Consider the following 25,748-nt stretch of genomic DNA (forward strand, 5'->3'; position numbering starts at 1 on the left):
ATGTTTCAAGACATCTGTCCTCGCCCTTGACCAAGAGATCTTACAGGGAGATCCGGGCCAGGGCTGGGTGTGGGCTTGTTTTGGGGGGGGCAGGGAGGGGTGTGGGGACATCAATCGCAAGCCGCCTTGCCTGGAAACTGGAGAGTCCTCCCCGCCAGCCCCAGGAGCTGCTGAGTTCACTTGACAAGGCCAGAACTGCAGGGGCGGGCTGGGGCTCACTCAGCATTTATTTCATACGGCTGTTTAAAAAGCTTGTTTTAAAATATAGATCATTATATATATATTTATATATATATAATATATATAAAGAGGAATTGAGGAGAACTGCCCCAAACAAAAAGCTATGTTTTATAAATATTTCTGTAGCTCCCACATCCCAAAGGAAGAAAAAACAAAAAACAAAAATACATTTACAACCCAAGCTAGTGGTTCCATGTGGTAGGCCCAGCAGGTTCAGACCCTGGGGTTGGGCTGGGAGTCCCTCAGAACATTCTGGTGAGGGTGAGCAGATCCCTTCCCAGAGGGCTGGTCTCTCTGGCCCTGAAAGGTCAAATGCACACCAGTCTCACCAATCCCATGCCCCTGGATTCTTAGCCCAGCTTGTGGGCACTCCAGGACCTCTGGCTGCCAAGTTATTTTTAATCTTGTCGGTTTCTTTTGATGTCTCAGCCCTCCTTCCAGGGTGGCCAGGCCTTCTGTTCCTGGTGGCTTCCAAGTGTGGGCAAAACACAGGCCACCTCCCATGCCAGGCATCTGGAATTCGCAAGCAGAAATCCACAGAGAGCGTCCAGGAACCTGGCCCGGCTGCTGAGGGCTCTCCAGCAGTCCGCTCTGCGGGCGGCAGTGCAGCCTCACTTGCAGACATAGCGCTCCACGGTGCGCTCACACCTGCGGCAGGTGACGTAGCAGCACCAGTGGTACTTGCAGTGGCACCGCTCGACCACGCGGTCTGTGTAGGGGTTGTAGCCGCGCCCACAGCACATGAGGTCGCAGCTGTCGCTGCCGTTGGATGTCTTGTTGCACTGCCTGGTGGAGGGAGGAGGTCAGTGAGGGTTCCTGTCACCCCACACTCCCATCCTCCCCGCAGCCACTGACAGCCCCTCTTGGAAGGCGTCTCAATCTTTGGGGAATTTTAACTAATGCTCTTACCTAAGGATACTTGCACCTTCCTCCCTATTTCTAAGAAACAGTTATCAAAATTATGGGGTTGCTTTGTATACTTAGAGGTATCTTTTTCTGTTTCTTCTATTCCTAAAGATCTAAAGGACCTTCAAAAACCAATCTAGCAGTCCTGCCTTCATATTTAATCTTTACTTATATTGTGACAGACGTAAAGGTGTTGTTATTTTTAGAATCCTGGGATAAACTGTGAAACACTCAAAATGGCATTGGGTATGGGGCTGAGGGAGCAGCTGGCACATTGTCTGCAGAGGGTACACAGCTGTTGGCCACGTGCCTCCCACAGGAGAGGATCTTCCCTCCATTATTTTATCTTACTAGAGGTAGGCAAGGTCCTCAGGGTGGCTGGAGATTTTGTCTTTTTTTGTGGAGGGTAGACAGAGTCTTGTTCTGTCCTCAGGCTAGAGTGCAGTGATGTCATCATAGCTCACAGCAGCCTCAAATTCCTGGGCCTAAATGATCCTCCTGCCTCAGCCTCCTGACTAGCTGGGACTACAGGCACTCACCACAATTCCTGGATAATTTCTTCTTTTCTATTTTTGGTAGAGACGGGGGTCTCATTCTTGCTCAGGCTGGTCTTGAACTCCTAAGCTCAAGGGATCTACCTGCCTTAGCCTCCCAGTAGTCCTAGGACTACTGGCCGAGTGTGGTGGGATTATGATGCCTGTTATACCCATGAACACAGCCTAAACCAAGGTCGGAGGCATAAATTCAGGTTTGCTGAAGCCAAGGCCATTGCTTACTATCCTTAACCTAAAAGCACGGAACCCATGGTCCTGGCAGGGGCTGAATTTCTTCCTGAATCACTTCTGTGCAACAAAAAGACATTGATGGGCCCCGTAAAATGCAAATATCCTTCTGTTGCTATCAGTTCTTCTAATGAAAAAAAAATCTGTTCAGATTGGTGGTTCCTTTAGCTGGGCTGCAACTAGAGAGGGGATTTTTTTTTTTTTTTCATTTTTTCTGTAGAGACAGAGTCTCACTTTATTGCCCTTGGTAGAGTGCCGTGGCGTCATACAGCTCATAGCAACCTCCAACTCCTAGGCTTAGGCGATTCTCTTGCCTCAGCCTCCCAAGTAGCTGGGATTACAGGTGCCTGCCACAACGCCTGGCTATTAAGAGGGGATATTTTATTTGATGCAGGTGAGGACATAGCATCAGGTCTCAGAGCCCTGGGCAGGGACAAAGGGGTCCCCATAGCCATGTGGACAGAGGAATCCCAAAATGTCCAACATAGGCAAGCCCTAGAGAAGGCTGAGTCTAATCCTCATATTTATTGGTGGGTAAACTAAGGCACAGAATGGTGACAGGTCCTTCCCAGAGTAAGCACAAGGTCTGTGAGTGCAGGAAGGCTTTTTGGAAAAAGAAAGGTCTCTCAGGCTATTGAGGAAAGATGAGCAGGAATCTCAGGACTAATACACAAAGGAGGGAAAGGGTGTTGAGGGTAAAGGGAGCAGCCTGGGCAAAGGCAAAGGCCCCAGCTTGCTCCAAAAATAGTGAGAGAGCAGATAGAAGTGGGGGCTGGAGGCAGGAAGGCTAGAAAGAGGTGGAGACCCAGACCTGGGCTGGGAAAGAGGGGAGCCCCTGGAGAGAGTCAGCAGGTGACCTGTATGTGGTCTGCAGGCAGCCCCGGCCAGAGGCAGGAGAACAGCAAGAAGAACACATGCCCCAGAGCCAGGCAGACCTGGGTTCAAGCCCCAGCTTCACCACAGACAGGCTGTGTGACTAAAGGCAAGTCGCTTAACCTTTCTGGGCTTTGTTTACCTATTCAACATCCATGAGTCCCCCTTTGCTTTATCCTAAAGTCTCTGACTGACCACTCTGCCCTCAGTTGTAGAAAGAAGACAGATCCTTTTTTTTTTTTTTTTTTTAATTTTTAGATCCCTGATATGCAGTGTTTGAAAACCTGGCCTCCAACATCACAGCCAGACCAGAACTGGCAGTGTGTCTAGGACAGGGCAGGGCTTCTGGGATGCCTGGCAGGGCATAGGGTGGCGCAGGCCATTGGTGGGGGCAAGTTTCAGGGGTATAGGTCTCTGGAAGAAACAACAAGAGGGCTGAGGTTTGGAGTATCGACTGCTGGTTAGGCCTCAGTCTCCCCAGGTTAGATTTCGGCAGGCTACAAGGCATCATCCCAACTAGTGAGCCGGTCTCTACAGAGATACCGCCTGTGCACATGCCTGGCACAATTAACAAAGCTCATTTATGTCCAACCCTCCACATACCATATCCCCGGACCCAATAAAGCTCACATTTCCCCTCCTCCAGAATCCTTCTTTGATGTCCAGGCTGGGTCGGGGCCTCTCTGGGCTCCTCTTGCCCTGGGATTTCCCCTGTCACAACCTGAGCACTTGAGGTCTTCCCACCTACCAGCACCTGCCAGAGCCAGGCAGGGCCACAGCTCACACATTACAGCCCCATGTAATGGGTACAAGAAGTGTTTATAGTTTAAACTACTGAGAAGTTGGGGTTGTTTGGTTAGCGCAGCCAAAGCTGACCAATACAGATGTGTGCAAGGGTCACTCCCAGGGGAACAGTAGGAGGAGGGTGGGTAGTCATGCGGGTGGGGGATCCTCTCTAATAGTGTGAGGACAGCTGGGAGAGAGAGCCCTTGCAGCCTGAGGGGGAGGGAAGGAGGGAAGCTGGCATGGAGCAGACACAGATTAAGTGTAACTGGAGATCACAGCCTGCCCATGAGCTATGCGCTGGCCTCCCCATGGTAAGAAGGTGAGACTGAGCCTCAGACTAGTGAAGGATGTGCTCAGGTTCACCCCGCCAGGAAGCTGTGCCCTCCCTGACACACACACAGAGCCGCTCATAGGTCCAGGGAGACCCTCTCTTTGCTCTGGAGTCTTCTCTGGGCTTCCCCCAGCCATCCTCTGCCTCCTCCACTTCCTCCCCCATCCCCATCTACCTCAGCCCAGCCTCTCATTCCTTCCTGTCTCCGGGTCTGACCTGGTTCCATCTTCACACCGCCCGACCCCCTCAATCTGGCCTCCAGATGGGAGCTTGGGCCTCCTCACAGTGCCTGCTGCCCCTGGCCTGTGGGGAGGGAGCCCCTAAGCCACCCCTCCCTCTGCTGGAGAAGGAACGTGGGCTGCGGAGGAAGTAAATGCTGGCGGGGCATCAACTATGTGCCAGACACGTTCCCAAACACCCGCTCTCTGGTTCAATATTCTTTTAACCCCAAGAACACTAGTTTTGTGGAATGCTATTAGGGGCGCCTTAATAAAAGAGTTCCATAGCCAAACACCTCTGGGAAACACTGGCTTTAACAGATCCTTTACTGTGGGATTCCTCAGAGCCTTTAATATGTTCTCGTGCCTTGTGAATCACCAAGGAGAATTTCCCAAGCGTATTTGACTGCAGAACTTTCTATTACAGTATCTCAGGACTAGCTTTCTCCAGAAAGGTCTTTGGGAAATTCTGCCCACCTGAATCCTCACCAGCTCCACCTGGCTTGCACACGGTGTCGGTGTGCAATCACCACTCCCCTTTTCCCAGCCTGAGCTGGCTGCAGCAGCCACAACTGTAGGGCCAACTGTAGGGCCCCCAGCCCTGGCTCTGAAACTTGGACCAGTGGGTCCCCAGGAGGAGACAGGAGGATCTGAGGCCCAGAATAAGGGTCTGAGCAAGTTGGGAGACACTGCTCTATAGACGCAGGCAGCCTGCTCTCTCCTTTGGCACTGTGTGAACCCCTTTGTGGCCACAGGCTGGCTGCTGCCCCTACTTTCCTGTGGTACCACTCACTCCTGTGGTGCTTGGTTTTTTTGGGGGGGACAAAGTCTCATTCTGTTGTCCAGGCTAGAGTGCCATGACATCACAGCTCACAGCAACTTCAAACACTTGGGCTCAAGTGATTCCCCCTGCCTCAGCCTCCCATGTAGCTGGGAATATAGGTGCCTACCACCAAGCCTGGCTAATTTTTCTATTTTTAGTAGAGATGCGGGGTCTTACTCTTGCCCAGGCTGGTTGCAAACTCCTGACATCATGTGATCCCCCTGCCTAAGCCTCCCAAGTAGCTGGGAATATAGGTACCTACCACCAAGCCTGGCTAATTTTTCTATTTTTAGTAGAGATGGGGGGGGTCTTACTCTTGCCCAGGCTGGTCTCGAACTCCTAACTTCAAGGGATCCTCCTGCCTTGGCCTCCCAGAGTGCCAGGATTACAGGCATGATCCACTCCCAGCTCTCAGATCCTCTCATCCAATAAGCAGGTTGTATGACATTTGCCCTCCATCTATTCCTTTAACAGGCATTAACTAAGCTCCTAGTTCACGCTGGACAGCCTCTTCCTATCCCCTGTCTCCCAGTACAGTCGTTGTCTCTTCTCTTCTGTCTCCCCCCACTAGTGGGAGGGTGGGCTGGGGGTCTCCACCAGTATCCATTCTTCAGGGCTCCTGCCAGGGGGACATACCGAACAGGCACTCCCAGAAGCTCTGTGGGGGCCCTTGGACCCTGGCATCTGCACTCAGCATCCCCAAGGCCACCTCCCTTGACCAGGCAGGGACTCCATTCCCCAAATGCCAATCGGGTGCCAACTGTGTGCCTGGTCCTGAGCTGGGGAGCAGCAAGTACAACACGGCTGGCCTCTCCTGTTGGGGCGGCACCAGCCCTTACCTGTCCTGCGTCCCATGAGAGCCCACTTTCTCATTCTTCATGCAGAAGTCAGGCGAACTCTGCAGGTATACAAGTTCCGAGTCCTTCACAGGCCGGATATCCAGATCCTTGGGCACCAGGTGCTTGCGGGTGCCCATGGGTCGGTGCACTACCTTGGTGGCTGAGAGGTAGCGGGTCTTGAGGTCAGCGGCTACATCCCGCAGCTCCTGCAGCCCCTTCCAGCAGGTGCGGATGGAGCAGGAGCCAGACACCCCATGGCACTTGCACTTCATTTCCAGAGAGGCACGCAGAGCCTGCGGACAGGGGAGTGCGTTGGGCTGGGTAGCTGAAGCCCCCTCCCTGGCCTGCCCGGGGACCCTGGCCCCACACACCACATGGCTGGGTGCTCTCAGGGACTCATTGCCCACTCAAGCCTCAAGTGATGGAGTTTCGCTGTAAAGGTTGGAGGTGTTTGGGGGCTTCCTCCAACCTGGAGGAAGCTGAGGGGCAGGAAGAGAGGCATTTGCAGGGATAAGAGATGCCATCATTGGATACCTACTATAGACCAAGTGCTCTCGCACATAATGTAGGTTATTCATCACAACAGCCCTTCAAGGGAGGTATCTTGTCTTCCTCATTTTACAAAGAGGAAAGAAAGGCTCAGAGAGGCTAAGATTGCATGCCTATGATTGCACAGCTAGAAAATCATGGGGCTGGAATTTGAACCCAGGTCTGAGGGTGATTCCATAAGTGGCTTTTTAAATTGTTCCACACAGTTCTCTCAGAACTGGAGCTCATTAAATCCTTGCTGGAAAGGAAGGAGGAAAAGAAGAGAAGGAAGGAAGGAAGGGAGTGAGGGAGGGATGGGGGGGCAAGAGGAGGGGGAGTGCGTGCCCCACCTGCACCCCAGCTGGTCTCTCCACTGCCAGTGCTCCTGCCAGGGGACCCTCAGCAGGCCACATCACCACTTAGGGACTCAGTGTTCTTTGTGCAAAGTGTGCATTTAGTTCCTGCCTGCAGAGTGCTGTGAGGATTCAATGAGATGAACCATAAAAGCTAAATCAATTTTGGTTTTTTAAAAATTATTTTAAGTAACAACTGCAGTGGACAGTGAAGAGATTCAGGCTCAGAGGTGTGGGCCACTCTAGCCCCAGCTTCAGAAAGGACTCAGGGCCACCAGCTTCCCTGGGTCACACTTTCACCATCTGTATCTGACAGGCAGGAGTTAGATGTCTTCCAGGGGCCTCACAGTTCTGCTTTTTAAATGCTTCTTTCCACTCAGGGCTAGGATCCCCCTGCCCAGGCCTGCCCTCCCACCTGTCCTGTACAGAGAGCTGCAAGAGTCATGAGTCACCTGGGCCGTGCCCCTCTGCATCAGAGAGATAGGGAAACTGAGGCAGAGTGGGTAGGGACTTGCCCCAGATCACTTAGTGAGTAGCTGCTCATTCCTTCTCCCTCACCAGTGCCAGAAAGTGGGGACTGAGGGAGTCCAATTGGATATAAAATCTGGAATTTGCTAAGCAAAGCTGTGGAGGGCCCAAGAATGAAGTAAACAGGACCACAGGCCATCAAAGGATTTGTGAGTCCTCAAGGAACAGTAATTAGGTTCAGTCCCTCAGCACAAGGTGAGGAGAGGGGTCGTTTAGTCCTCACACAGCCCTGCAGCTTGGGGGGTATTGCACCTTTTTTGTAGCTGACCTCAGGGAGAAGCCTAATGTGCCCTAAGGCTGAGGACCCTCTTTGGACTGTGTTGGGGGGAGGGGTGGGCTGTGCCCTGGCAGGAAGAGGCTCCGGCTAGCCTGGCCTTGGAGGTGGGCATGGGGGCTGGATCTTCATGGGTAGAGGTAAGTCAGCAGGCTGGGAAGAAGTCTTGAGTCCTTGGCAAGGCTCTGCTACAAACCCACAGTGTGATTTGGCCTCAGTTTTCCTTTATTGTTCAAAGATGGCCTGGACATCCTAGAATCCTCACTCAAGATGGAGACCAGTCAGAGAAGGTGGAGACATGGAAGCCTCTGGACTAGAAGTCCCACAGACCTGGGCTCATTGTGCCCCATGACTGAGCCACTTACGTTCTTTTGGCCTCACGTGGTGCCTCTGTAAAATGGGGCTTACAGGTGCAGGCGGGAGTCGGTGAGATGCCACCTGCACATGTGGCTCTGGATAAGCACCAGCCCTGCCCCATGAGCATCTATGAAAATGGGACAATGGCACCTGCCCCAGAGCTGTTCTGTGAACCACAGGAGAGAAAACCGATGGAGTATTGAGCATAGCGCAACATGAATTGGTGTGAAGTTTTGTAGACTTTTATTTATTTATTTATTTATTTATTTATTTATTTATTTTGAGACAGAGTCTCACTATGTTGCCCTTGGTAGAGTGTCGTGGCATCACAGCTCACAACAGCCTTAAACTGTTGGGCTTAAGTGATTCTCCTGCCTCAGCCTCCCAAGTAGCTGGACTGCAAAGGCCTGCCACAACGCCCGGCTATTGTTTTGTTGCAATTGTCATTGTTGTTTAGCAGGCCCGGGCTGGATTCAAAACCACTTGCCTCAGTGTATGTGACCAGCATTCTAACTATTGAGCCACAGGCATTGAGCTAAGTTTTGTAGATTTTTAATTTTCAAATAATAAAAAGGTGTGCTCATTCGCCTTCGTGCCCAAGCTTTTGTGCAATGAGGTGAAGAATTAACAAAAAGGTGATAATAATAAATCTCAGAGGCAAACTGTTTCTAGAGGTTGAGTTGGGGTTGGGTGGGAGGGGGACTCCCACTCTGTAGATCCAAGGAGATGGCTCTTTAGTACAAGGCTGTTTCCCACAGCCCTCTCTACACCCCAGGGGAGAACCTGAGCACAGGCAGCTGGGGATTTAGCGCCAGATCATCCCACCATCTCACAGATGGAATGACGGAGGCCAAAGGGAAGTGACTTGCCCAACATCACTAAACTAGAGCCAAGGCCAGAACTCAGAGCTCCTGACTCCTTCAGGCTCCTTCCGCTTGGACAACCCAAATCCCAGTGGACCCCCTGGAGGAGGAGGAGTCAGGCAAGCCCCAAGTGGCTGGAGAGGGAAGAGCTGAGGAAGGTTGACCCCTGCCAGGTATGGGCTGATTGGGGCCCATCCCCCCAACCCCCCTCCATTGGGGCACACTGGGAGGCCCTTTTCTGGCCAATGGCACAAGCACTAGCTGGGGTGGGTGGGGTGGGTGGTTACCTGTCTCCCCACTTCACTGTTGTGTAGACGCATCAGTTTATTGGCTTGGGATCCTGTTTTTTTCACCTTCATAGGAGCATCGGAAAACTTGGCCCCCATGAGGAGCCCGTAGCTGAGGTTGTCCGCACATCCTCCCCAGCGGTTCCCGGGCCCGGGTGGCTCACCTGGGACAGGGCCGCAGGAGCAGCCGGGCAGGTCACCGGAGGTACAAGCCCGGGCGATGGCGTGGCTGATGGCGGCGGCCGACAGCGCATAAACGAAGGCTGACTCCCGGGTCCCTGGAGGTGGGAGGGGTGGGTCAGCCAGGCAGGGATTCAGGGAGAGGACTTTGCCAAGTATAAGGCCCTCTTCCTTCATCCTACCCATGTAACGAGGGTGGTACTGGCAGAGGACAGCAGCAGGGCCATCAGGCTGTCACTGCTTTTCCCTCAATTGCCCCAAATATACCAGCTGCCTGCCACACTCACTCATGACCCACAGGCACAACCTCACCCATAAGACTTTGACCTTGCTTGCCCTGCACTTGGGGTTAGGGGCTGCTCTACAGAAATGAAGGCTTAGGCCCTGAGCTTGGGATGGGCCAGAGAAGTGCACAAAAAGCATGCTCTGGCCCTGCAGAAGATATGTTCACGTTCTGGCCCCTGTACCTGTGAACATGACCTTATTTAGAAACAGGTTGGCGTCCTTGTCAGAGGAAATTCCGGATACACAACACAGAGGAAGAGACTGAAGTGGGGCAGGCGCAAGGCGAGAACACTGGACTTGCGGCAGCCACCAGGAGCCAGGAGCAAGTGAAGAGGATCCTTCCCTCGCACCTTCAGAGGGAGCATAGCCCTGCCCTTGATTTTGGACTTTCAGCCTCCAGAACTGTAAGGCAATACAGTTCTGTTGTTTGAAGCCAGCCAGTTTGTAGTACACGGTGACAACAAACCTAGGAAACTAATAAGACACCCCTGAGCCCCAGGTGTGGGGCTCCTGGCCTTGGGTCTGCGCCCCCGCTCCATTTCTTAGCCAGCCAAGTCACTTCTCCGTCTCCAGCTTCAGTTTCCTTACTTGCAGCACCTGGGTGATAATACCTACCTCACAGGCCGGAGTTCAAATAATTCAGGAAGGAAGGAAGGATGCCAAGTGCTGCACGAACATTCGCTATTATGTTCAGGCCCCATGAGGGGAGTTATTACCAAGTAGGGGAAAGATTAGACCCACTAGGCTGTTTCTGTCTGTCAAGAGCCTCTCTATTGCGCACAGGTCCCCTCATCCCACCAGGGAAGCCGCCTCTTCCAGGAAGTCTTCCCCACAGGAGATGCTCTTCCATCTCTGCCCTACTTCGTGCAGCACACAGCCACTCAGCCAGGCTGGTCTAGTGTCATGTGCGGTACACCTGTCTACCCCTGAGGGTGGGCTCCGGTGTTCTCCTTCACATACTCCCCTCCCAAGAGCCCCCTGAAATGTGGCATCAAGGGCAGCAGGGCTAGGTCATTCCCTCATTCATGCATTAGGGACCACATGTATTTGTAACGTCATTCAGACTTCCCGGTGCTGAAACCTTCATTCATCTATACATTTACTCAATCATTAATTCATGCTTGATTACCCATATCTATGATTGATTCATCCATCCAGATGCCCATCCATCCATGCCTGTATCCATCTGCGTATCCATCCATCACCCATCTATTCATTCATCCACTCATGAATCCACAATCCCTCCATCCATGAATTCCTCCACCTATCAAAACACACGTAGATTTATGCCTGAATTCACTCGCCCCTACCCACGTGCATTCAGCAGCCCCAGCAGCCGGGCCAGCTTCCTACCTCTCTCCAGGTCAAGCAGGTAGTTGGGGGCGAGCTCAATGGAGGAGCAGTTCCAGCGCATGTCAGCGAAGGCCCTGCGGCAGGCCTTCATCACCTCCCGTGCGGCGTGCACAATGGTGTGCATGAGCTCCAGGTTGCTGCGGCACAGCTGCACCTGCGCTGACACCAGGCCCTCCAGCTGCTTGCAGTGTTGAGTCTGGTTCAGCGCCAGGGCTGCCGGAGTCTTGGATAGTGCCCTGCTCAACGCCGAAAAGTAACCACGGGTGGAAGGAAAAACAGGGCTGTGAGGGGCCAATGGTGCCTCTGCCCGCGCTACTGGCCCCAGCCTTCCCCTCTGTGGTCTCTGGGAACCATTCCTGGAAGGTGCCAGGAAACCAGGAGGCAAAGTGCCACGTGCCAGAGCAATATATCCCTTACCTACTCCTTTATGACATTGGGCATATATGACTGTCCCTCTCTGGCCTCTGGCCCTATTCATAACATAGAATGACCATCAAGTCCCATCTTACCTAAGCTTTATTATGATTCTCCTAACAAAAATCAGTTTTCCAGTTCACAAAGCACACACATCAGTTCCCTTATTTAGTTCTTGCAGCTGTAAATTATTAGTCTTTATTCAACATTCACTCAACACTGTGCAGCTATGTGCCAGAAACCATGCTAAATGCTGGATTATTGTAATCATAATAATTATCCACACTATTAATTGAGCCCTTACTATATACACAACATGAGTTAGGAGTTTTCCATCATTGTTTCTTTTAATTACTAAATCCATTTATTATATTGTAAAGTCTCATATCCATGTGAGGCATTGTTAGGAAAGGCTTAAAGAGCCACTCAGTTTTGTAATGACCTGGAACTTGGAAAATTTAGTATCTAATCCAGACGTGGCTATTAACTTGCTGTGTAAAACTAGATAAATCATTGCCCCTTTCTGTGGGCCTCAGTGTCTGTACTTATAAACCACATTTACCAGGATGGGTTCCAGTGAGATACTCTTTTTCTTTTGAGACAGAGTCTCTTCATGTCGCCCTCAGTAGAGTGCTGTGGCGTCACAGCTCACAGCAACCTCAAACTCCTGGGCTTAAGTAATTCTCTTGCCTCAGCCTCCCAGGTAGCTGGGACTACTGGCGCCTGCCATGACACCTGGCTAAGTGAGATACTCTTGAAAAAAAGAGATCCATTTGGGGAATACAATGTACTTTGAACCCCTTGGAGAGTCTTCATGCACATTAACATTTTAAAGGTCCCGAGAAGTCTTGCAGCAAAGTGACAGGCTTGGTTTTCTTTAATTCAGAGGATCTATTGAGCACACGAGCACAAAGCCCTCTGCTTGAGAAATGTTGGCCTAGGGGAGTCTCTATGACCCTTGGTGATGTTATAGGATCTAAAAGCTCCCAGATCCTGGTTCTAGGATTCTAAGACTCTAGTGCCAGTCCCTCATGGCCCTGCTGCTCTGCCAGCCTTCTTGGAGGAGCAGGCTGCAGCAGGCAGCACTTCATCCAAGGGCAGGCTGAAGGGACCTCACAGCCCTAGAGGACCCCTTATCAACTTGCCCGCAGCACCCCCCCACACACACACACACAGCATAGGGGTGTCTGGAACCCAGAGGCAGCTGGCTCTCATCAATCCAGCAGAGATCTGCAGGGACAGAGGGACAAGAAGAGGCCGTATTTGCAGGCAAAAGTGAAGAGTGCCCCCTATGCTGCAGCCTAAAGGGTCCTCAGTCAGGGCTGGGGCTGACACCTGGTGAGGTCTGCGTCCTGAGAGAGGCAGCCCAGTGTTAAGGGAATAGCGCAGGCCTGGGTAGACTCTGGGCTCCATCATTCACCTTATGACCTTGAGCAAGTCATTTCACTACTCCTCTCCCACCACCCGCAACATTATCTGAAGGATTAAATCAGACATGTGTGTCAGAATATATACGTCACGTGCTCTGCCCAGGGCTAAGTGCTGCAGTCAGTACTCAGTGATGGAAGCTACTACATTTACTGCCTTGGTGGTCTTTTCCCATCTGCGGCAGCCTCCCTACGCCTATCCAGTCAAAGGCAAGGGCTGCCACCTGACATTCAGGGACCCTCAAAGCCTAGCTTCCCAGCTTTCCCCACCCCCCTGGTCTCAACCTAGTATCTGGCCACAGTAGTCTCTGACAGGGACTGTCTTACCACCATGTCTTTGCCCAAGCTTTTCCTGATGCCAGGAGTGCCTTTCCCTGGCTCCTATACTTGTGGGAATAAATGAACTTGATCTATTTGTGGGAGAAATATTTACTAAGCACCAACTCTTCCTAGACTCATTCAGTAAGGTATCCCTAGGCTAATGGCCGGATAAACCTATCAATAGTTATAAGTCAATGACCCAGCTGTTCTAGCTCCTGGGCTTATTCAGGGAAAAGCACAGGGTGTTGAGTACCAGCTGTGTGACCTAAGTAAGTTACCCAACCTCTCTGGGCCTCTTGGTCTTCATCTGCTCTAAGGAAATGATAAATAGGTTCGTTGCCCGTAGCAAAGTGCTTACCGCACCAGCCACATACACCGAGGGTGGAGGTTTCAAACCTGGCCCAGGCCAGCTAAACAACAATGACCACTGCAACAAAAAATAGCCAGGTGTTGTGGTGGGCGCCTGTAGTCCCAGCTACTTGGGAGGCTGAGGCAAGAGAATCACTTGATCTCAAGAGTTTGAGGTTGGTATGAGCTGTGACGCCATGGCCGACATAGTGAGACTCAGTCTAAAATCAAAAAAAAAAAAAAAGAAAGAAAGAAATGATAAATACGCCTTCAAAAGGAGTAAGACATAAATAACAAAATGTATGCAAAGCATTTGGAGTTTTCTTAGAGAAGACTTCCTGCTTGTGGCCAGGTGAATCTTGAACCAGAGGGAGTGAGAAGGTCTGGATTCTAGCTCTGCCCTCTATGTGCTGTGCAAACTTGGATAAATTGCTATCCCCCGCTGGGCATCAACTGTAAATTAAGGACTCTGGTATCTTGCGAGGGCTGAATAATATGTGCTTCATTAAGTAATAGGTTAGTTTATTTCCTCCTGCCTCTCCTTCTCTGCCATGCCCCATCTACCCTGTCGCCCCCAAAGATAGAAACCTTCCCAGAGACGCAGGAAGTGGGCTGAGGATAACTCAGCATGGCCAGTGCCTCCTGTCTGAGATCAACTGTGGGTGTCCCAAGCAGTCTCCCCTCACTGCAACCTGGCCTGTCCCTACCCCTCATATACTATGGGCAGGGAAATATTTGGGGTGTCTGGGTCCCTGCACCCAGCACAAGCATACCACAGAGCAGACTTCAGGCATGGTCCTTGACCTAAATGGAAAGGTTCCAGCCCTCCCTGGCCTCACCCTCTTGGGCAGCCTGTTGCCTGACTCCCTGCAGCCTGTCCTGGGTGGGCCTTGACCACACAAAGGCAAATGTCAGCACCGCAGCATGTTTCTTGGCTGTTAACAGCCTTCCATCCCCACCCAGCAAATACTGTTCACACGCATGATGCTGTTGTGCAGTGTCAGCCCCCACACAGGTACAGCACTTCCCAGTTTACACAACCACTCATTTCATGCCTTGGAAGGATACAGAGGCAGGGCCGGGGATGGCAAGTCAAGTTCTTGGCGCTGGGCAGTCAGTCCCTGCAGGTGGCATGGCCTCTCCATCCTGCTCTGCTCTGTGCAGTCTGCTCAGCCTGTCCCGAGCCCACTCTGATCTTCACCCTTCCCTCCCTCTCTGAGCCAGTTTTCTGCATTTTAAAGTGGGAATGGTTACATGAGCGACCGTGAATGAAACGTCAGGCTGGCAGCAGGCACAGTGGGCGTCCCAGCCCCATGGGTTGCTTCCATGTCGTCCCTGGGCTTGTACTCAAGCCAAGAAGTGGGATGATGTGGGCTAAGCCTCTTTCCAGGAGCTCAGTTTGGGCAGCCCCTGAGGGCTGGGTGGCATGGCTCTCAGGGAGAGGAGCTCTGTGCTCCTGGTGCCAGAAGTCTCACTGGCTGGGTCACCGGAACCACTCTGGGTTTGGCCTCTCTGTCCCTGAGAAAGGCAGCACAGCCTCCCCAGCTGGCTAAGAGAGAGGGTGCTAAAAGGGCACCTCCCAGATGAGGCTCCAATTTCCCGGGCAGCCAATGTATAAGGAAGAAGCTGTTCTAGAGGGCCCCAGTGGGCACAGGGCAGGTCAGAGCCCAGGGACCTGCCCCACAGGTCAAGGAGCTGGGGCCTGCGGAAGTAGCTAGCCCTGGCGTGCTGGCGAGGCCGGCCCACGGGTGCAAGCAGCGATCAGGAGGCAGGAGGCAGCAGATTCCACTCCTGAGGAGGGCCATGCGGTCATCTGGTAATTAGTGGTAATGACCGTTTCTAACTAAATCCCCCTTGGGGAGGCAATCAAGGATTAGGGCGGGAGGCAGGGAATTACCCATGTGGACATCTCGGCTTGCCTCACTCTGGCAGACCCCTAATTGGAAACATTTCAGTTTATCTGGGGGTGGGGCCCTGGGGGAGAGGGTGGAAGAAAGGACAGGAGGGAACTCAGAGTTCACAGGCAAGGCCTGTGCCCAGCCCTGTGGGGTGGCAAGGCCTTCTCTCAAATTCAGGAGGCAGGAACTCTCCTGGGACTGGTTAGGGCAGAGACCCCAGGTTCGAGCTCTGGCTCAGGCACTCCCCCACCATATGACCTTGGACAGGTCACTGCCCCTTGCCCTGCCTCGATTTCCCCATCCATTCCATCAATGTCCACAACCAATGCAGGCTCCCATGGCAAGGACAATTTAGGTAACACAAGCTGGCAAATGATTTAACCTCCCCATTGCCTGAGCCACAATCCTCTCTCTCCCTTTCCACTACACCAGGCCATCTTCCCACCTGGGTGATCCTCCCCAGCTAATGCCTCTAGACAGGGCCTTCGTTGTCATCATCACCTGCCTGGTTCACTACAGAGCCTACTCACTGCCCTCCCTCCCCTGTGTATCACTGAGGTGTTTCCCTGCAGTTGCCAGGGCCCCTACCCTCAGGCAGCCTAGGGTACCTAACCCAAGTAAGGCCCCTTTCCAAGAAGGGCCTTCTCCCTGGACCTGCCCTCCACAGCACCCCTCTGACCCTAGGCACAGGGTCAGGCATATGATGAATTTTAGGCCAAGACCCAGCAGCCAGGCTTGGGCTCTTTCATGTGACCTGAGCCCAGGGCCTCGCTCTATAGCTCTGAAGCCTGCTGCCCACGGTGCTGAGCAGTGTTACCAGCCCACTTGTTACCGGGTGAAATCTTCGGCAGAGCTGGGCTCAGAAGGTCCCCTGTACCAGCACCACCCACAGTGTGGACTGGCAGCCCCCACTTCTGTCAGGGGAGAGATAGGGTGAGGTCAAAAGTCAGTGATAGGGTAGATCCTCACATCCATATCTACACTTCCGGGGTGGGTGGGGGGGTACCCTAGTCAGGGCTGGGGGCCGGCATAGGGGCCCGCAAGTCTTATCCTGGGAAGCCCTATGGTTCTCTGTGTCTGGACCAAGCTGACCTGGGGTGGGAGAACAATGGAGTCTGAGGAGACCCTGTTCCCCATTGGTTGTCTTTGGGTGTCCATTGAACAAGAAGGGTGGAGCAGGAACCTGGCTTCAAGTCCACCCAGGCAAGTGCAGGCTCTCGGGCTTCCTTTTACCTCCCTGGGGCAGCCTTGGGGACCTCTCCCTCCATGACAAGTCAAGAGTCCTCAATCAGGCCCCAGGTCTAGGACCCAGGTCTCCTCGTAACTCTGCCTTCTTTACCCACCCACCCTGGGCTGGGGGGTACAACTGTCAGCTCAGGAAGGAGAACTCCTGGGGTCCTACGGCTTGAGAGGCCTCCTCTTCTCTCCTAGGCTTTGTCCCAGGATTCCAGGGCCAAGAGGGACCATCAAGTTCCCTTCCCCCTGTAAATGGGGAAACTGAGGCAGACCCAGTCCTGCCTAGAAGTAACACTAGGTCTCCTTCACACCCAAGACTGCCTAGACCTCAGAGATGGAAGCCCGCTCACTGTGGGCTCCCGGCCTGCACCCTGGCATCTCATCCTGCAAGGTGAAGCCCTGATTGGCCTTGTCTGACACTGTCAGCCAAAATGCTGAAGGGCAGCTTCCACAGCATCCCCAACCCTAATCATGCAACCCTGATCTGAAACTGAGGTCCAGAAAGGGCAGGGCTTTCCCTGCTCTGTACATAGCTAACCAGAGCTGAGCTAGATTCCAGGCCTCCCAGATCCCAACGTAGGGTTATTCCCACCCCCATTTTGGAGCTGAGGAAACTGAGCTTCAGAGAGGCTGAAGTGATGGATTAGCCTGAGACCTGGGCCCATGATCATGCAAGAGGAGAGCTCAGACTGGGACTCTGACTCCCAGTCCGGGGCTCCTTCCATCCCACTTGGCAGCAGCTGTGTCCCTTCTAGAGTCTCTTGGGACTCTTGCTTGAGAGGCAGCAGGCATGGGCTGCCCAGGGAGGGCTGTGACCTTTATGGGCTCCCCCAGCCAGACTGGGCCTTTCCTATCACTGGGCAGCCTGACCATCCTTAGTCCCTTCCCCACCCAGGGTATCCAGGAAGTGGGTAGACATCCCAGACTTAGATTCCCCTGACACTTGCTCCCAGTGTCTAGCTTGGGGAGGTAAGGTAGGGGTTATTTCTGGGTAGGTGTTGTGTGGGCTGCCAGGCTCCGAACCTGCTCCCCTGGCCCCTATCCTAGAGGTTCAGCCTGCCCCAGGCACCCTCCTGGTGAGCATTCCAGGTCACTCAGCCACATCTGGTTTCATTCCTGTGTCAAATGTGCTTTCATCTCAAGGTCACTTTCCAAAGCCCAAGGCAGCACAGCCCCCTAGGATAACCCCAGGACAGCTGAGCCTCCTGGATGAACCCTCATCTCCCACCCTCTCTGTAAACTTCCCAACAGGCCACAGAGCCGGACAGTATAGTTCAAATCCTGCCTCTATTGCGTGCTAGCTATGGTACCCTGCTAGGTAAAAAATCCCTCTGGCCTCCGTTTCCTCTTCTGTATAATGGGGGAACAATGGAAGCCACCTCACAGGGTAGTTGGGAGATTTAAATGAAACAATATACACAAATCACTGAGAACAGTGTTTAGCACGTTACAAGGCTGTGTGTGTGTACACATGTGTGTGTAAGGATGCATAAGCTTATATGTATAACATACATATGTATACATGGCCTGCACATATGTCTATATATACACATACACACACATATATAACTGTCGTTCTTAACTCCACCCTTTCTCCCACTTCCCCTCTAACCTAAGCTCCAGAAAGAGTTTAACCATTATCAACAGGTTTGGCCTCATGGAGCCTGTCTGCCTGGGTTCTGATCCCACAGCCACCATTAACTATCCGTGTAACTTTGGGAAAGCTATTTAATCTCTCCATACCTCATTTTCCTCATTTGTGAAATGGTAGTGATAAGACTATCACTTCCCGCAAAGGAGTACAGCATTACCAAAATTAAATGACCAGAACTCTGAGAGCAGTGTTGGGGCATTTGGGAGCAGGCTCTTGTCCTGGTATCTCTGAGTGTGCCCATACCTTGCCCAGGATGTCAGCTCTGCATTGTACCTCTGCCCAGCAAAATCCTACCTGTCCTTCCAAGCCCAGCCCCAGGCTCCTCTCTTAGGTGGGACTGACCACTCCTCCTCTGGCTCCCATGTTCCCTCTCAGAGGACATGGAACAAAGTCCGCTTTGTATTTTCTATGTGTCCATCTCCCCCAGCAGGCTGGGAGCTTCTTTAAGGCAGGAACTGAGTTGTACCCATTTCTGTTGCAGCCTGAACTCTGCAGTGGGGATGAATAACACGAGTGCTGGGGTTAACCAGCCATCTACTCCAAAACATGCCAGGCTTGGGGGCTTGTGTGCATCACACCCTTCTCAGAGCCTCACTGTAGAGCAGGGATGATAGCTGTGTTCCCCATAATGTTCTTACGAACAGCAAATGTCACCCAGGACTCATTCTCAGCCCCTGGAGTTCCTTGTGCCCTCTAACAAATCTTCTCCTTCTCTGGACCTTAGTTTTCTTATTTGTAAAATGGTGGTGCAGGATGTGGGGGCCTGGACTCACTGAACAGAGTAGTGCTGGGTACCCAGCAGCTGAAAGGTGATTGGACAGCTAGGAAGAGCTGGGGACCTAAGGCTGGACAACCACTGAGCCCAGGCTTCTCCTTGCAAGCAGGAAATGAAGGAAGATGGGGTGCCCCTCTTGAATCATCAATTAATCAATAACTCAGCCCCAGAAGGGGCAGGGCCAGTGACCTCCAGATTGTGGCGGCCCAGCCACAATCACCTTGTCTTCTAGCTAATCCACAAACCCTCCCAGCCCCTATAATTTGTCCCCTGTTGTCTTATCTGCATGGCTCCCTGCCCCCACCCCAAACTCTAGACCTGTGTCCTGTCCTGGACTTTCCCAATCACCCTTGGGCCTTTGCTCAGGGGCTCCCCTCCAGAGCGCTCTCCTCCCCCTGCTTCTACCAGCCAAGCTCCCTATAGCTATTCAGTCCCTAAGGCCCCTGCCCCTGAAAAAGCTTTCCAGTGTCCCAGGTCTGTGCTCCCCACCAGGTGGTCTCCCCTCCTCTGGGCCCCCATAACACTGGTCTCTCCTGGGGCACTGGACACTTGTGAAGTTATTTACGGCCTGGGCTTATCTCTCCCAGCCCAGAGGGCAGCTCCTCCAGGAAGGGGCTGGCTTTTCCTCCTCGGCTCTGCCTGCACTGCCCACAGCCCCACAGTGTCTGCACTCCCTCCTGCTAAGGAAGGCCTCTCTCTCCCACCCACCTCTCCATTAATAATTAGTATCTAAGAGAATGCCCTGCACATGTGCACAGCATGTGACAGTAGCAAGTTTCTTTCATGAGCCTCTCCCCATCTGATCTGAGTGGAGTGGAGTATCTCATCCTCCTTTGACAGAGGAAGAAGCTGAGGTACCAAGAGGTAGAGTGACACTTCCCCAAGGTCACCCAGGTGGAGGGGTCAGGACTGTCTTTGTAGATCTCCAGCTAGGGTCAAGAAGACTGGGGCACTAGGCCCCTCGCCTGGGGTGTCTGTTTCCTCTTCCCCGGGTAGAGGTCTCCTGCAACTCAGTGGCCTTTGCACAACTGTCAGTTCAGGGCAATTTCATCGCCCTCCATGCCCTGTCTAGCTTCCTCTTTGCAAGCCCATGGAAGGTAAGGACAACATTTTACAGGGGAGACAATGGGTTCTCAATTAGAATGATTTGCCCATGATTCCCAAGCCAACTTGGGTTCCTAGGTCCTGGCGCGCTCCCCCCACCAGGGGGCCCATTAACACCCTCCACCACCCCAGCCACTAGCCCTCCCTCCGCGTGGACGCAGGGTCCCTACTTACAGCCACTTGATGCCATAGCACACGCTGGTCTGCAGCGCTAGGGCGAAGAGTAGCGCCTCGCAGACCTGCGGCCGCGCCCTCATCGTCGTCGGCCGGAGGGCGCGCCCGGGGGTCCAGCCCAGGAGGAAGCCTCGCCGAAGTCCAGACGCCTGTACGGCCACCGCCACTCGTCCTGAGCGCGCGCCGCCTGCAGCCGGGGAGAGCAGGGGCGGCGGGTTAAGGCGGCGCGCAGGGCGGGGGAGGCGTTTTATTCAAATTACAAAGGAGGGCTAGGGGCCCCGAGAGGCCGAACGCAAGGCAGGCTTCGCCTCCCCGCCGGCTGGGGTTCGAGTTAGGTGCGGCCGTGGGCGTGTCCACCTAGTGCCACCCTGCACCCGCCGCGCCTTTGAGCCCCTCGGCCTAGGACCCAGGCAGCAGAAAGGAAGGGCAGGAGGCAACAAAACCAGAGACACTCACAGAGAAGAGCAGAGAGACAGCGAGAAGAGATGTTCAGAGGCGGGTAAAAGCCACTGAGGCAGAGGAGAAATCAGGACAGACAGAAAGGACAGAACAGAGAACGAGGGGCCCGGGCGCAGGCAGGAGATTCCGGTTCATAACCTCAATATTATCAGTCATATGGCCTGGGCAATTCTCCTTCCCCATTGCGCTTCAGTTTATCTCCTTTGTAAACTGGGGTGATTTGGGCACGATTCACCTTCCGTTCACCTAACACGTTCTCCTTTGCTCCTCCCAGCAACCCCATCTCACAGAGCATAAGACTGAGGCTCACAGATGTGAAATGGGGTGTTCAGCTAGGTAGATGCAGGTCCACGCCAGGTTTTCTACTCTCAGGTCTACCCAGTCTGGTGAGATCAAAGATCCTGAGAAGACAGGAATTAGGGCTTGCTCTGGGCATCGGTTTCTCAGTCTGGGAAGGAGAGCATAAGACACGAGATGGCAAGTCTCTTTCTACAGTTAAGAGTCCCTCTTTATCCGCCCCACTTTGGAAGGCCAGGGCTGCAGGCTGGAGCCCAGGCGGGGCAGCCGGCCCTTGGCAAAGTAGGCTTGCTCGTGGGGCCCGCGCGATGCTGCCTCTGGCAGCCAGGGGGCGCCCTATGGCCGCGGAGGAACAGGTACCCCGCCCGTCCGCAGCCTGCAGAGCTGCTTTTTCCGGCTTTTTTTTTTTTTTTTCTTTTTCTCTTCATTCTCACCTCATTAACTCCCTTTCCAGCTTCTCCCAAATTTACCAACACCTGGCGTTCGCCCTGACTCATACACAGACTTAGCCCCTCTCTTCTCGGGAGAATCAGAGACAAAGGGATTCCTTTCTAAAGGGTTTGAGGAGTTGGAAAAAGGAGGCCCACCTTAGTGGGGGGCGCTGGAGCCCTTTCGAAAAGAACGCTCTCATCTGGCTCTGTGAGCTTGGGCAAGCCCCCAAGCACCCCCAACCTCAGTTTCCTCTTCAATAAAAACAAGGGACTGGACTTCACACATCTCCTGAGGTCTTTCCAGTAGTCTGCAGGTGTTTGGGCGCCCCTCTGCCTAAGTTTCCACTATTACATATACCTGTGTAGTGTGTGCTCGTGCGTGTGTGCCTTAAGTATACACATATTTGAAACTTCACTGTTTTTTGGAGCATTCTCGCATAACTCAGAGGAAGGCACAGAGAAAATCCTGAATTACATTTTTTTCCTGCCCCGCAAAGTCCCTCAGCTAGGTGCCCAGCACAGGGGCGCCAGCGAAAATGTGCCAAGTCTAGGTTGGGAGTCCGGGGGGAGGTTATCAGCGGGGTTATCGATGTAACTGAGCTCCCTCCTCCCTCTAGCCTCTATCCAAACCCTTTGTCTTACTAGTTGTGGGAGTTTACGGCACTTCTCAGAAGGAGAAAAATATCTGCTCAATATGGTGGGGTGGGGGAAATCAAAACTCTAATAAATGTCTTCGCCCCCCCTCAACTGTGGGCTCACCCAAGGAACCCGGCATTCCTGAGTGGGGAGGGTACAGGGGCTGCAGGAGGAAGGAGGCGCGCGGACTCACAGCGGGGGATCCGTGTCTAGCCCAACTCTCCCAGGGAGAGGGGGGCTGTAAGGCTCACACAGCACCCAAGCCCCAGCTACTCCCAGCTCTCTCGGAGCAGCCCTGGTTAATCCAGGTTTCTGCCTTCGTCGCCTCAGCTCGTCGCTGAGAGAGGCAGCAACTGGCCTGAGCCTCTGGGTCCTGACAGATTATTCTTGTCCTGTGTAAGGGAGTCCCGGACAGCCATGTAGGCCTCTGGGTCACCCTCAGCCCGCGCCGGGAGGGTCAGGGCGCTCTCGCCTTCCCGAGTCCCCGGCCCGCCAGGGGGCGCTAAGCCGGGGTTCGAGGTGCGATCTGCAGCTGCAGTTGCCCCAGGTCAGGGTCCCCATCTGCAGATGGGACCAGCTGTAGAGTGCCCTCTTGGTCCTGGTCGTTCTGTGGTCAGCCCTAAACTGCTCTACCAAGGCCCGGCGCGTAGCCTGCCTTGGGGCAGGGAATGTGGTGGGACCGCGTCAAAGCTCAGAGCGGTCCCCTCCTCCGCGCGATGGAAGAAGGTCCAAGTTAATTCTGCCTGTAGCCGGCCGGGGTAGGGGACCTCCCCGGGCTGTGCACACGCAGGGTGCCAGTAGCGCAGGAGCCGCAGCCCTGTGCGGCCAGCAGGTAGTCATAGGGCTAGGCTGTGGAGGTCTGTGGTCCCCTAGAGTGGCCTCCCCTTTGAGCCAAGCCATAGGAGACTTACAAGCCTACCCTACCACGACGCTCCCGTGCTGGGCCGGGAGTGGGCACTGTGCACTGGGGCAGAGTGTCCTCGCGGCGATTAAGGTCGGCGCCTGGCTGGTCCCGAAGCCTCCTGCAGCGCCGCTCGCAGAGTCGACCCCGCGAGCCAGGGACGCAGAGCGACTGCTTCAAGGTTACCTGTGAGGCGGAGCGAGGCCGGACCACAACCCACCTTTGACCTCAACCGCAAATCTTTGGAGCTATGTCTGCTCAGCTGCAGATGTTGCACCAGCTCACCCCGGAGACAAATTGTTTTGGAAGTGGGAGTGGTTGGTGGGGGAGCTCAGATCTGTCCCGCTAGCCTGACGCTGCGCGCCTAAGGGCGGTGAGGGACACGGAGGCACTACGCGGCAGGGGGTGGGAGGCGTGGGGCTCGTCTGCGAGCTCAGCCAGATGTTCAGGGCAGCTCTAGGTGTGGCGTGGGATACGGGATAGGACTCCTCTCCACCCCACCTCACCCCCAGCCTGAAGCTCAGGTTTGTAAACGAACTCCTTTCTCCCCTTCCCCAGTCGCCTTTAGGGTCCGTACTCAAAGCAGAGCTTCCTCCCATCGCCTCCCAATTTAGTAGGAGCCGAATTTCTCTGCTTTTGCCACCCTCTCCCGCCCCACCAAACACACACACCCTCTGTTGCGGGATCCAAGTCCCCCACCCCCGGGATGGCTCGGGCATGACCTCATCCGCGGGCCGCCTGGGAGGGAGGGGTGTCTATTGAGGAGTGGGGACAGGCCAGGAAAGCTCGGGTAGGTACGCAGGAAGTGCGCAGCCCACCCCCAACTCCGCGTCTCCCTAAAGCTGGAATCTCCCTAAAGCCAGCGTCCCCGGCCCCAAACGCTGCGCTCCGCTGGGGGCATTGCTCGGAGTCCTGCAGAGGAGAGGTACCCAGGAGGGCTTCGTTTGCTTACCCCGAAGTGCGTGCCTAATGGGGTAGCGGCGGGTGCGAGAAGTGCAGTCCCCTTTGGACTCTGGCGCCCCCAGCCCTAACGGGTCCCGGATGAGCGTCTGCCTGCCCGCTGCCGGCGGCCACCGCTCACCTCTCTGAGCGCTCGCCCGCGCGCCCTGCGTACCCCGCTGTCTCGGCCGGCCCAGGGAGCGGCGAGCGCGGTTCCCAGCGGGCCGGAGCGCTGTCCGGGTGGGCGAGCAGCAAGGGCGCCCCTCTTCGTGGAGCGGCGCAAGAAGGACGCCGGGAATCGCGGTCAGCAGCGGCCGGCTGTGGTCCCGCGCGGATTCTGGCGCAGACTCAGGCTGCTCTCCGCTCCGCTCAGCTGCCGCGGCCTGCACCAGCCGGCCGGTTCGCCGGAGCTCTCCCGGTCTCACAGCTCGATCTGCGGCGCCCGCAGCTCCAGCTGCTTTATAAGGCGCCGGCGGCCGCTTTGATCCGCCCACGTCAGCACGCAGAAACCCCACCGGGTGGCTCAGGCCCCACGCGGGGCGGGGTCGGGGTCCCTGAGGACGCCACTGACCTGCTGCGCCCGCGTCCGCCACTGCAGGGAACTTCGCACCCTGCTGAGTTACAAAGGGGGGACGTGCTCCCCACAGCTGGTGTTTACTAAGCGTGCCTGCGGAGTGCCTCCTGCGGCTCTGCGGCGTGTGGGGCCCGGGTTAGGCCCACCTCGAATCTCGAAGCAACCGAGCAAGGAACCTCAACTCGCCAGCGGGACGTCCCACATGGTCTGTCTGGAGCCTTGGCTGGCGTGACAAGGTGTTGGTCTCACAGCTTTGTTACTATAGGTCCTGAGACCTGCCTTCATGTCACAGTGCTGGTCCTTAGGAGCCATCTCTCCCGCCCTTTGGTCTCAGTACTGGAAAGGGGGTCAATGATCCTAGACTCCCAGAGGAGAAAGGAGGTCCAGGACTCTACCCTGCAACGTGCGCTGTAAACCTTAGGCGCTGAGCCAGGAGGGCATCCTAGCCCCTGGTGTCTGTAGAGGAGTCTTCTGGACACGGGGCTGGGGACAGCGAAGGACTGGGTTTCAGAAGCTAGAGAGAACTAGGGAGGCACTTCCTGAGTGGTGTAGCCCAGGCTGGGGCAGTGCTTCTGGGACCACTTTCTCCCTTGCTTGGGCTGATCCCACCACCACCATCACCACTGTGACTTGAACTGATGATGGTTTCATTATCTTGTTTACCCCTCTCCTTCTGTGGGCCCCAATCCCACATTAGTAGAAAAGGACACTGAAACTTAATGAGGAGAAGGGCTTGCCTTGGGCCTGATACACTTTTCCCCATTTTTTGCAGCTGCAAATGAAGTGGCACTCATAGGCTGCCCCACATCTGTGGGCAAGTTCCTCCACATACAACACAAATCTCTGGGCCCACAATGCCCAAGGAGTTTCCTAGCTATACAAGTACTCCCACATGCAGACAGCCAGTCTCCCTGACACACAGGGGTAGGAGATATCACCCCACAAAGAGTAGCAAACACATTCAGGGGATACTTGGATACATCATCTGCCCATATACTCAGTAGCACATAGGTGTGAAATGGCTATACACATGTCATTAAGATGAGAATGAACACACAGACTACCCCCAACCAGTTCCTACACAAACACATATGCATAGAGTGAGAACACACAGCTCCCAAACATGCATCATTAAACATACCTTCCTGTACACAGTCATAGCAATATCCTTTCAAACACACACTGTGACACCCCTATCTCCTATCCCAGAGTACTGAGCCAATCCCAGTGTCAAACCAGTGGGAAGACAGTGGGGCTTTGGGTAAGGAATTTAGGAAGAGGGGAGGGCAAGGCTGTTCCACCTAAGAGGCTGGGGCAACGGCGTCCGTCCGGGGGCTCAAGAGTATTAGGTCCC

General features: G+C 54.2%; 1 protein-coding gene across 5 annotated transcripts; it reads right to left on the minus strand.

Annotated features, from left to right (window-relative positions):
- Positions 1-196: 196 nt before the first annotated feature.
- Positions 197-24,255, minus strand: WNT11 (Wnt family member 11). 5 transcript variants are annotated; one of them, XM_053562502.1, is made up of 6 exons: positions 23,963-24,255; positions 20,158-20,344; positions 10,807-11,042; positions 8,989-9,266; positions 5,799-6,091; positions 197-1,026 (listed from the first exon to the last, which is right to left on the minus strand). In XM_053562502.1, exons 2-6 carry the CDS (start codon positions 20,238-20,240, stop codon positions 852-854), a joined length of 1,065 nt encoding a protein of 354 aa, XP_053418477.1. In that variant the 5' UTR covers positions 20,241-20,344; positions 23,963-24,255; the 3' UTR covers positions 197-851. The 5 variants fall into 5 exon arrangements, with proteins under 5 accessions (XP_053418477.1, XP_053418478.1, XP_053418479.1 ...); XM_053562503.1 differs by lacking the exon at positions 23,963-24,255 and adding an exon at positions 23,834-23,956; XM_053562504.1 differs by lacking the exon at positions 23,963-24,255 and adding an exon at positions 22,892-23,013.
- Between the last annotated feature and the right edge of the window lie 1,493 nt (positions 24,256-25,748).

The sequence above is a fragment of the Nycticebus coucang genome, chromosome 14 (assembly GCF_027406575.1).
Source record: "Nycticebus coucang isolate mNycCou1 chromosome 14, mNycCou1.pri, whole genome shotgun sequence".
NCBI lineage: Eukaryota > Metazoa > Chordata > Mammalia > Primates > Lorisidae > Nycticebus > Nycticebus coucang.

Coding starts and splice junctions, on each gene's coding strand:
- WNT11 (XM_053562501.1), bottom strand. CDS start 11,284: ATGAATAGGGCCAGAGGCCAGAGAGGGACAGTCATATATGCCCAATGT. Junction 9,267..10,806: donor CCTGCTTGACCTGGAGAGAG/GTAGGAAGCTGG, acceptor TCCCACCTCCAG/GGACCCGGGAGTCAGCCTTC. Junction 1,027..5,798: donor TCTCATGGGACGCAGGACAG/GTAAGGGCTGGT, acceptor TCCCTCCACCAG/GCAGTGCAACAAGACATCCA.